The sequence below is a fragment of the Pteropus vampyrus genome, unplaced genomic scaffold, assembly GCF_000151845.1.
Source record: "Pteropus vampyrus isolate Shadow unplaced genomic scaffold, Pvam_2.0 Scaffold342, whole genome shotgun sequence".
NCBI lineage: Eukaryota > Metazoa > Chordata > Mammalia > Chiroptera > Pteropodidae > Pteropus > Pteropus vampyrus.
Window position 1 is genome coordinate 90,712 of NW_011889123.1, and position 11,820 is coordinate 102,531.

The 11,820-nt window shown below is 43.5% G+C and overlaps 1 protein-coding gene across 1 annotated transcript in view; it reads left to right on the plus strand.

Moving 5' to 3' along the window:
• Positions 1 to 11,820, plus strand: part of LOC105304450 (ryanodine receptor 2) — a gene marked incomplete at its 5' end in the record, with an annotated part of 220,090 nt that overhangs the window by 75,346 nt on the left and 132,924 nt on the right. The window contains 5 exons of the mRNA XM_023522367.1: positions 3,456 to 3,533; positions 4,665 to 4,740; positions 6,455 to 6,578; positions 7,300 to 7,415; positions 10,742 to 10,806. Of these exons, the coding sequence (XP_023378135.1) occupies positions 3,456 to 3,533; positions 4,665 to 4,740; positions 6,455 to 6,578; positions 7,300 to 7,415; positions 10,742 to 10,806 (459 nt within the window). The remainder of the gene's footprint in view (positions 1 to 3,455; positions 3,534 to 4,664; positions 4,741 to 6,454; positions 6,579 to 7,299; positions 7,416 to 10,741; positions 10,807 to 11,820) is intronic.

An 11,820-nucleotide genomic window follows, 5' to 3' on the forward strand; every position in this document is an offset into this window, starting at 1 on the left:
AAAAAAACAGAATAGCTATTTTTCAAAGCTGTTCTAAAAATATGTTAATTTACGTGTCTCACACAGAACCAGTCAGGGTGGTGGTTACTGCTGCTGCTGTCGCTCATCAGACTAGAATTAACTAAGGGAACAGTACGGCTCCTCGTTCAGAGATGGCGTGTGTTCTCGGTGACCTGCCGTCTTAGAAGACCCGGCGGGTCTTCTGGTTTCTGTGTATGTAAGATAGAGAAAGAAGTCACGAAAACACAAAAAGAATCTGCCCCTGAATAAACAGATATCTACTTACATTCTTTGAACCAGCCTCAATAATTTAATCTCAACCCGAAAGGCTATAAATGTCAGTTATATAAGGAATGTAGTCTAAGAAGACATTAAATCGTGGAATTATATTTTAGGAATGAATAAAGTTATTGATATCAGCTCTATTTTATTCCTTTAGTCAACAGAATTTACAGAGTCTAAATGTTATTTTTTATCCATTTTAAGATACATATTTGACGTATTTCAAAATCCGTAAGATTGGAAATCATTTTTTAGTCCCCAAGTTGATGAAAGATGGCAGTGCCAGGCTCTGGGAATGCACGATGAACGTGAGCCAGCCTGTGCCCGCGGATCTTTATAGTGGGATGATTTATAACTCAGGAATAACAAATATTCTGGATATATAATTCTGACAACAGAATGGACAGTGAATAAAGAAGGGAGACATAGAAGGCAGAAAAACAACCTCCTCGTGAGGATATTGCAGACATCCCACAAAACCAAGTGAGAACATTAGCTCTCTGAATTAGAGCAAGGACAATAGAAGTGGAGGGAAGTGGCTGTATCCTGGAGGAGTTTTTCAGGTAGGAGACAGGATTTTGTGATGAGCCGATAGATGCCAGCAGACGAGTACTCATAGGTGACCGCGTGGGTCTGGGCCGGGCAGCCGTGGGTGGTTGTGGGAGGGGTGGCAGGGAGCGTGGCAGTGCTGGGGGACAGCACGGTGAGAATGGCGACTTGGATTTTAGATGCTGTGTAAAGCAGAGTTACGGCTCCCAACGCTGATCCCCAGTCACCGTATTGTAGAAAAGTTGCAAAAATCAGACCAGTGAGAAACGAGGCAGCACTCAGAGAGCTGGAGAACTCAGGTTTATTACGCTGGCGGTCCCAGAGGAGCTGGCGCTCTGAAGATCTGGAGCTCAGTTGCAACATTGCTTATATAGAACTTACGTGGCATGGGCTGATAGGTTAATTTGTCCTCATATGATTACAAAGTGCAGGAGTTGCTCTGGGTGGCAGGCAGTTACAGACAGTTACAAAGCCCGGGAGTTTCTAAGGGTACAGGCAGTTACATTTGTTGCTTGAACAGCAAAGGGGAAGATGAGTCTTTAGTTAATTCCGAGTAAGGTCTGTACAATAAGCATATCTACAGAAGCAGAACAAAGAGCTGATTAGCCTCTTGAGTGAAAAATTCCTCTTCAACTGGAGTCTGAAAATGTGGCTTTACTTGAGCTTTGCCAGAGTGACTGAAGTTGACCTCGAGATGGGGAAGATTATACTGAGTTATCGGTGGGCCCCGTGGAATCACGGGGACCTGTAAAAGTGGAAAGCCCCTTCTGGCCTTGGACAAGGGAGGTGTCCGGAAGAATGGTGGGGGAGATGTAATGCTGCTGGCTTTGAAGATGGGGGAAAGACACGTGGTGACCTTTCGAAGTTGGAAAAGGCAGGGAAAACATTCACAGAACCTAGAAAGGGACACGGCCCCACTGACACCTTGATTTTAGCTCATTGAGGCCTGTGTCAAACTCTTAACAACTCTGTGCTGTTTTAAGGCACGGAATTTGTGGTAATCTCTTACAGCGCCAATAAAAATTAACGTAGATGTAGAATCCCAAATGGAGATGGCATTGAATAGTCGAACATTTAAATGCAGAGCACAGGAGCGGCGTTAGGCTAGATCAACTGGTTTTCAGTTTAAGAAATGGTGGATAAGTTCAATATCTAAAGTAGATATGAATATTGACACCTAGAGAAGGCGTTTAGAATAAAGAAATAAACAACTGACAAGGACTTAAAAGTGATCTATGGAAGTGGAGCCAGAGTCGGAACCCCAGGTACAGAAGTCACAGGGGGGAGTGGAGGGCCAGGAGGGGGCTTTGTGGCATCTGAAGGACGGGGCTGCGAGCAGAGGTGGACGGTAACTGGGAGAGGACTTTGAAGGTAGCATTTGGCAAGAGAACACTTCGGAGGGCAGTCGCAGTGGATTGGTGGGGGAGGAAACGTGTCACACCGAACTAAGGGGGGAGGCGGCGACAGCAAGAGAGAAGTAGACCTGCGGTCACACCTGGGCGGGGATCCTGTCCGCTCAGATTTGTAGCTCTGGGACTTTGCGTGAGTGACCTGTGCTCTCTAAGCTCTGGGACTTTGGGTGAGTGACCTGTGCTCTCTAAACTCTGTGACTTTGGGTAAGTGACCTTTGCTCTCTAAGGCTTAATTTTTTTCAGAAATATATAAAGGAGGGAAAAAATGTGATTTTGGAAGTTATTCCATTATTATATATTCCATCATTAGATCAGCAGTGGTAAAGTTACAGAAGCCAGGATTTTGCAAGTACAGATCTGAGCTATAGTATACATTTTATTTTGTTTTTGTTTGTTTGTTTGTTTATCCATCTCTAACGAGAGTATACATATGAAATATAATAATGTAAATACATGGTGTGTACATATTATGCATTTTATATAATATAAATACATTGTGAAATATATCAAGATGTAATTTTAGACTTGAAAGCGTGAACCAGAGCTCAGTTCTGTGATGCGCTGCCACCTAACATGCCACCGGGAGGAAAGTGTTTAGGGAGCGGGACCGTGGAATATTTTTACAGTCGATGAGAAGATATGTTTTATTTTTTAAATGCCAAAATTTAGAAATTAAGGAAACCTATGGTTATCGAGGATATCTTTGTAAATCATTGAAAGCTGTGTTAAACTTTGAAAAGTAAAAAGATATATTTTATCTTAACATTTAGCCACAGAGACATTTATAAATATTGACCATTTGTAAATATTGACCTCTTTGATTAAATGCCATTGGCTTGAGGAAGAGTAAGTTCATTGCAGCCAGTTAGAATCGTAAGAAATTCAAGACTATAACGAATGCTCCTTTAACTAAGGAAATATTTAAGAATCTTTGATTCACTGCACAGTCTGTTGAATTTTGATAATGAGCTTTTGAGATTGGTGATCTCTAAGATGCTGGGAATTATTTTTCTGTCATGATTACTTGTCAGACACCCAAATATAATTTAATGTGCTAAACACGTTTGTGAAAACTGTTTGCGTAGGTACCATTTGTACCTGAGGAAACGCTATGTTTGGAAGATCGTTTACCTTTATTTCTAAAGTAGTCCTTAAGTCTCTCTCCACTGGGGGTTTTAATGAGATTCTACTTTTTTCACATAAATTATCCAGGTCTCTGTGGATGCTGCCCACGGTTACAGTCCCCGGGCCATCGACATGAGCAACGTCACACTGTCTAGAGATCTGCATGTAAGTGCTACTAACTCTTAGGAGTATTCTGCAAATTTCATTTTTAAAAGCATGTTTTGTGGCATGAATTGTCAATGTAGCGATTATGTAATGGGCCATGGAATTTATAGATTATGTATCCAAAATTTTTAATGCTATAAGAGTTGGTATAACTTTTTCTAAGATGTTTCTTTTAGATAACATGTTTTCTTTGAAGATGATATTTATTAAATCAAAGCTCTTTAATATCCTGAAATCATTAAGTAGCCGTGTGTGAGAAGAGACTAAATTAGTGACTCATGATGCTCAGCTCGAGGACAGTCTCCATTACTCATTAATGAATGTGTGTTTTTAGTTGTTTACCTGGGGAAACTGATGGCATTTCGCTTGCTCCATCCTCTTCTCCTTCGTCACTAGAAATGTACTGTGAAATGGCTGATTTGAGCGTCAGATAAAATTTGTTGCCATGGGACATAAATTAACAGGTCAATATAATCAAACAATGATATCGATATTGTTAGTATTATTCCAAGATAAATAAGTAAAGAAAAAAAAATCTATGTATTGTTAAATTGTTTGCCTTGCCTTTTGTCCTGCTCCTGTATGAATGTATTAAAATAATGTAATAAACTTAAAAGTTGGCGGTGAAAGGAATCTTGGAGGTAATTTTGTCAAAATCCAGAAGTCTGCAGAAAAGTTAATATGGCTCATCCAAGGTCTCACCTAGTTTGGGACAAACATTGATCTAGACTGTCTAATGGTTTCTGCATTCAATGTTTAATAAGGTTTTAGATCATCTTCTAAGGCTTTGAAAATTAAAATTGGAGCTAATAAATAATTTTTCGGTTAAAGCCCATAGCTAATTTGAAGTTTCATTATTGAATTAATAAAACATGTGTCTTTAAACATTAGAAATGACAGTGACCATTCCCATCAAATCACCTCCGCATAGTTTCCCAGTCATTACGGTTCTCTGGGATCAGTTTCCAGTGAAGACAGTTGTGTTTGATTGTCTTCCCGATGTGTTTTAGCACCAACATGCTATGATTTATTAATTTAAAGCGTATCTTCATATTACATGTTGGAGAACAAAATTATCCTTTTCTACGCATTAAAATATAACTTACTTGCTAAATATTTTGTTCACTTAAGGCGATGGCAGAAATGATGGCCGAAAACTACCATAACATATGGGCAAAGAAAAAGAAAGTGGAGCTGGAGTCCAAAGGTAATGTTTCTGAAAACCCTCCTTAAAGACCGGGTTTGACTACACGGATGTGTGGTATGGGTAAATCAGTCTCCTTTGCACGAGGGCTCATTATGCCTTCAGTGAATGAGAATGGGCCAGATGTGCCTGGGGCAGTTGCACGGCAGAAATGCCGTGAATTCCGGACGCCAGCACGTGCTTCCTCACGTCTCAGAGTTTCTGCCACTTCGCTTGGATGTGCCCTGCACTGATGCTCTCGCTCGTCCCTTTGCATTGAGGACTGCAGCGCCCCCTGATGGTCACCGTGTGTTTCTGTGATGCTGCGCTCAGCCAAAGCAAGCTCTAGGAAAACAGGACGTTTTCTCCTTTGCTTTCTTGTTTGCTTATTTCTCGAATAGGGCAAATTAAGTATTTATGATGGGTTTAGTAGCTCCTGGCTAAACCACACTGGAGGCTGATTCCATAGGCTGTATGTCGTCACCATAATTCAAGCAAGACATTTATATTCAATTCTTTTTTTCTGGAATTCCCTGAGCAGTTATGTTTCAAGGAATTGCAGCATCCTCCACAAAATATTCCCATATGCGTTTAATAAACTTTAAGTTTGGGGCATGCTATGCTATTTATGTCGATGCTCATTTAATGGCCGTCCTTGTTTCAGAGTTTTACATCTGGAATTATTGCATTTATTGAAATTTTTTAATTTTTACAAAAATTTATAATTTTATGAATTTTTTCCCTATTAGATTTTTAAAATGTAAATAATTCCTAGAATTTTTAAATCTGAAAGAATGTGTTTAGTATTTCTAACCAGAGTAGGTAAACTAGAATCCTAGAGTCTTGCCAAAATTTAAAATCAGTCAAGTATGTATGTTACTCATATTCGATATTTAAAAGAGATTAACTTTTAAACTTAGCAGCCTAACTGTGGGTTTTGTGTAGAAATTTGTGTATAAAGAACTTCGTGATCTGGGAGGCATAATAAAAATTTCATCTACAAGACCTTTTTTCCTCCTTTCTGTGGAGTAGCAGTGAAGCGTGTCCCTGAGACTGTTCCTTGTAATTTCGCTAGATCCAGCTGTGCATTTTTCAGTGGCGTTTGCAGTCTCTATATTCAGAAGCCACTTGAATGGAGAAGAGCACACAGCTTGTCCCCTCTTGCGTGATCGATCGCAGGTGTTATTGGCACTGGATGTCACGATTTAATCGCCTCCTAGAAGGCACGTGCAGTCTCTCTTCGAATGGGTTTCCTAATTAGTTGGAACGGCAAAGGCGCTGGCGAGGGAAGAGTCCACATGAGTCCCGTGTACTCTGTGCGCTGAGAGGCTGTCAGGTGTGGCAGTGTATCCTGTGCGGGCACCTGAGAGGCCGTCAGGTGTGTGGCGGTGTGTCCTGCTGTGCAGGCACCTGAGAGGCCGTCAGGTGTGGCAGTGTGTCCTGCTGTGTGGGTACCTGAGAGGCCGTCAGCTGTGGCAATGTGTCCTGCTGTGCGGGCGCCTGTCTGAGAGGCCGTCAGGTGTGGCAGTGTGTCCTGCTCTGCGGGCACCTGAGAGGCCGTCAGGTGTGGCGGTGTGTCCTGTGCGGGAACCTGAGAGGCCGTCAGGTGTGGCGGTGTGTCCTGCTGTGCGGGCACCTGTCTGAGAGGCCATCAGGTGTGGCAGTGTGTCCTGCTGTGCGGGCGCCTGTCTCATTTCACATCATTTTCTGTTTCTCTCCCATCTTGACGTTCTCTTAGGAGGCGGAAACCATCCCCTGCTCGTGCCCTACGACACGCTGACAGCCAAAGAGAAAGCCAAGGACAGGGAAAAAGCCCAGGACATCCTCAAGTTCCTGCAGATCAGTGGATATGTTGTGTCCAGGTAACAGCACACCAGCTTGGCTACGCAGTCTCACTGCAAAACGGAATGTCTAACTGTCTCCACCAGATGTAGTGCCAAACGGCAATTCAGACACCTGTTTAAGGCCTCGAGCTACTAGTTCCCTCGCTCAGACACCCACGTCAGAAACGTTCTCTCCCTGAGCTGCTTGCCGCATGACTGAGTTGTTTGCACGACCAGTGTTAAATCTTCCTCCATCATTTAGACAGAAGCTCTAGGCAGAAATGACACTCTGTTTTTCCAAAGGCAGCATTTTATTGCATAGTAGTAGAGTTATTAGCTAGTTATATATCAGATGCAAAGTATTCCTTGTAAGTTAAAGCTCATTTTTAACTTTAGCTACAGGGTATTAGATAACCTTCCAAACTTACGTGTGTGTGTGTACGCATGCACACATATGTACATATATATGTGTGTGTTTATATATGCGTGTGTATGCATGTATGTATATATATATAATGCATATCTGTTCCTTGATGGCGTAAGCACTTTCTATCCATCCTGGCACTAACCAGGGCCTATCAATAGGCAAATACCTTTTTAGGGGTGGGCGACTTCTGAGAACTTAAAAAAATCTAGCTTATGATTTAAATCTATACATATATATGTACACACACACACACGCGCATGCACGCACGCACGCACGCACCTTTTAACAGTCTTTGTAGATACTGGATTTCATCTTTCACATTTGCTCTTCTAGAGGGTTCAAGGACCTGGAACTGGACACGCCTTCCATTGAAAAGCGATTTGCCTACAGCTTCCTGCAGCAGCTCATACGCTATGTGGACGGAGCCCATCAGTACATCCTGGAGTTCGGTGGGTGCCCGAGCCCGGCCACGGCCAGCGCGGTCGTCGGTCCGGTGTTCACAGCATCAGGGTGCAACAGCATGACTCTCGGGCCGTCGTCTCTGGTCAGCAACTTGACGGTGTGAACACTTTCTGTCCATCCGCACTAAGCAGAGTCTAATTAATGGTCAGTAGGCAGACACCTTCTTAGAGATGGGTGAACTTTGAGAACCTAAAAAATTCTAGATTCTGTTCTCCTTATAAAGTTTATTGGTACTGATTTTTCATTTTGAAAGATACACTAGATGGACATCAAAACTTAAGGGACAGTTAAATCTTGACTTTGAAATTAATTGCTCGGCCCTAAAAAAACTAAAACTCAGTGGATTCCTGAAATTTCTATACAGTGTAAAGGCCCTAAGTTTCGCCTTCGTAGGGACACACATTTGTACTGACACTGTCTCACCGTCTCAGAGTGGAATGAAGCGCTTCCTGCTCGCCTGGCCCCAGGCCACCTGGGCACAGGGAGAACTTCTTATTTTAAACCTTAGATTCAGAACATTTCATTAAGACAGCCTCCTCTGGCTTCTGTGATTTCGTGATCATCATCAGCATTGTTGGATTACAGTCAAGTTAATTTCTCACTGTCATGTCAGAGCTTCCAGCCGCTGAGCGGTTTAAGCTATAAGGGGTAGAGTTTGGTTCCTTTTGGAAAACTGTGTTTGCTCTTCAGGTGGTGATTTTAAAGTTTTCTTTGTTTCCGTGTTTGTCTCTTAAATCCTCATTCTCTCCGCTTTCCCCGCCCTCCCTCCAGGCCCAGGCCCAGGCCCCTCTGCGCAACCTCCGCAGACCCAGGCCCAGGCCCAGGCCCCTCTGCGCAACCTCCGCAGACCCTCTGTCCGGGGCTCTTCCTGCTGTTGCTTTCTTAGGATTTATGCTGCGTATTTGGCGCAGCCTCAGACTGAAGTTCACAGAAACCTGAGCTCTGGCGTCTCCTTTTTCCTGGCCTCTCGTATCCTAAGTGATGAAAGAATTTCCAGTTTACCATTATTTTATCTTTATTTAATTTTTTTATGTTTCGATTACAGCTGACATACATTATGCTAGTTTCAGATGTGCAGCCTGGTGATTAGACATTTGCGTAACTTATGAAGTGATCACTACAAAGTCTAGTGCCCTGTGGCTGCCACCACACGTGGCTATGACACTGTCACTGACTGCGGTGCCCGTGTTCACGCCGCGTCCCCGTCACCGTTTCGTAACTACCAGTTTGTACTTCTCAATCCCTCGCGATCATCACTCTCTCAGGGAACCTCCCTGTCTTTCAACCTGCCTCTGTCTACAGTCCAAAAGCTATATTTTTTGCTCTCTTTTTAACCATCTTTTTCAAAAAAGCCAATTATGCAAACTAATTTATAATATGTATTACCTTTGTAACTCATACGATATTTTAAAATATGATTTATTGAGTCATCCAAACTAGTAGTCACATTAGTCCGAATTAATACAATTTGACCAAAGAACAAAAATGAGGCTGTGGCAAATTTTCAAAGCTTTTACACACAAGGTTACATACTGAAATTTCTTGTCCACATTTAAAAGTATCTGACAGGAGTAGCAACCCTGAGATCCAGTCTCTTTGTCAGCGAGAGGAGGAGAGGCAGAAAAAGAGTAATCATTCGGGGAAGGGAATGAGAATCTCTGTTCCTGCAGAGACGGCACGTGTTTAGGGTTCCTTTGCACTGGGTGAGCCGCGGGCCGGCTCCTGGAGGCAGTGGTGAGCGGTCTGGCACAGCAGTGTGCCCGTCAGCACGTGTCTGTCTTTCTAAGCGGGGAAGGTCAGGCAGGCCTCCTGGAGAACCCAGCCAAGGGCTGCCCGCCGTCGCCGACGTCCGCGCAGCTTTTCCGGAGGCCGTGACAGGAAACCGTGTGCGAGGACCCTGTTAGCGGCACGTGGAGCTGGGGCGCCCGGCGCCATCGTGAGCTTCGAGTTCCACTTTTCAACGTCACTACAAATGAAGCTTCTGCGAGCCTCTTCCTGTCGTCTGCCACTTCGTCGCCTTTGCCGCACGTGTCTTTAGCGCATTCATTCCTAGGTGTAGGCAGCTGGCGCAAGTGAGAATGGGAGATGCCTTCGCCCGATGTTGGTATTATGTCGGAGGCCGCGTTCTCATTTTGCACATGGGCCTTCTGTTAAAATGTGTAGTAAAAGGAGAGATACTTCCTCCTAATTCTTCGCAGTGTCAGCACATTTGGCTACGTACAAAATAACGTCTTGACATAGTTTCTATGAGAAAGTCCATTATAGGATTCAGCCGTTTTGCATAATACATGAGAGAAATTCAGTGCGAAAGCGACACAAAAATGAGATTCACAAGTGTTGAGAATTAAAAAGCCATCGTTTTCTTTTACTTATTCAGGGAATAACATTGTCCTCATATTAGAAAGTATTTTACCTAAACTCCCTAAAAATTATCCAGAATGTCTGTCTAAGATTTAACACTGTGTGTTTCAAATTGCTTTGATGTCTATTTGCAAAAGAGTCAGCTTGATTCTCATAAAATACGGAGGCTCTGCTTAAAAGCTTCACTGCAGCCTCGTACCTGGTTCTCAGCCACGCAGCTCTCTGGCCTGCTTCGCCTCTCATCGTGCTGCTTGTGGCTCATTGTCACCTCTCCTCTGTGCGCGAAGCCTCTGTGTGTCGAAGGCGGTGAGGAAGGGCACCTGCTCAGCTGACTGCCTTCGCCGATCAGCTCTCAACCCGGAAATCATTTGCTGAGCCAGGGAACACTGTTTTTGCTTTGCTTATGGAAACTGTCTTTGACATTGGTGAACGTCTTTGTTCTTGAGCAGAATGTTACTTTTCCAACCTGATATTACAATTGCAATCTTCCCCCTCAGTGTAGTACTGGCTTGCTTGTAATTTTTTGTTGTTATATTAATATTGGAAGCTTTAACTTTCAGTCACATGAAGAAACGATTGTCTTTATTAGAGGCCGGTATTAAAGTCTAAGCAGCTATGCTTACTCAGCTTACACTCATTTTTCTTACTCTAGGGAGCATCTTTCTTATGAAAAAAGATGGGGATTTTTACTGTATTGTATTCCAGTTTTCCCTTACATGCCAGTAAGATCTCAAAGCTGTACTGTGTGCTCATAACCACGTATTTGGCTCTTTGTTTAAATTCCCTTTTATTTATTACACCGCCAAAGTTAGTCTTTATGTTTTTGGTTGGCTTTTTATATTCAGTTCAGTGGGACAGCACATTTAACACTGTGTTCTAAACTTTGCCTTTGGGGTGAACATCTTGTAATGTCTGAAGTGCCAACGTTCCTAACAGCTCTTCTCGTCCACAGATGGGGGCAGCAGAGGCAAAGGAGAGCATTTCCCCTACGAGCAAGAAATCAAGTTCTTCGCTAAGGTACAGTATACGGTCCATCTTGTTTTTGCTTCAGTGTGCTTGTTCACAAAATATACTCTTTAGCGTTTCGCCTCTTTTCGGAGAGCGCTTGTCTCCAAACGTGACTTCTCTGCCAGTACATAGTCTGCAGCTCCAGGGGCTGCATGGAGCACGCGGGTGATCTGCTCCCAGCGCAGCTGGGCACACCCCAGCTCTCTCCGCTCCCCCGCCTGTTTCTCAGACAGTGTTGTTCTACGTGAAGTCGGGACCAGAGTTCTCGTTTCGGCTTTCTCATATATCACAGGAGAAGAATACCTGCTTTCTTAGTATTTGAACGTCATGATTTAAAATTTTTGGATGAGCATTTATCCTATAAAGAGGAAAAATATTAGCTAATTTATGAACGGGTGCATTATAAGCACCTTTACGATAGAATTTTTGTGGGAACTTAGTCTTGCTCACTTTACACATGGGGAAGCTGAGGCTCAGAGGCGATAAATTGTTCATGTGTAAAGTATATCCCTTTGTTATTATTCGTCCCATTTAAAATAAGTTATAAAGAGTTTGCTATCTGCCTAGAGCACTCCTGACTCTCAGCTAATAAGGAAGGGAGATGAGAGGGAGTTTCAAGGTCTCTGTGCTGGTTCAGTCACTAACTCAGTGTTTACTGTGTGCCTGGTCTGCCAGGGGTTAGACTGCGTCCTGCTGTGTCCTGCGGAGTCACTGTCAGAGGCACAGACGCCCTTGGGCACAATGAGTTGCAGTTAACCTAAAGACCTAGTGATTTCGGTCCATTTCCTTTCAAATATTTGCGTGTGGCGGTTATTATAGATCAGCTGCAGAAATGGAAGGCTGTTTGGGTCGATTAATATTTGGCTTCTATGACGTGTTTTCAGAATCGTGCCCTTTACCGTCAGGGAGATTCCTCTGGTCGTCCTCGGCATCAGGGCAGCGCTCAGAGTCCTCACCGAGCCCCTGAGGTTTACCCCGAGCTGCACTCTGTGGTCGCTGCTCCCACCGGGACGTGATCCCCTG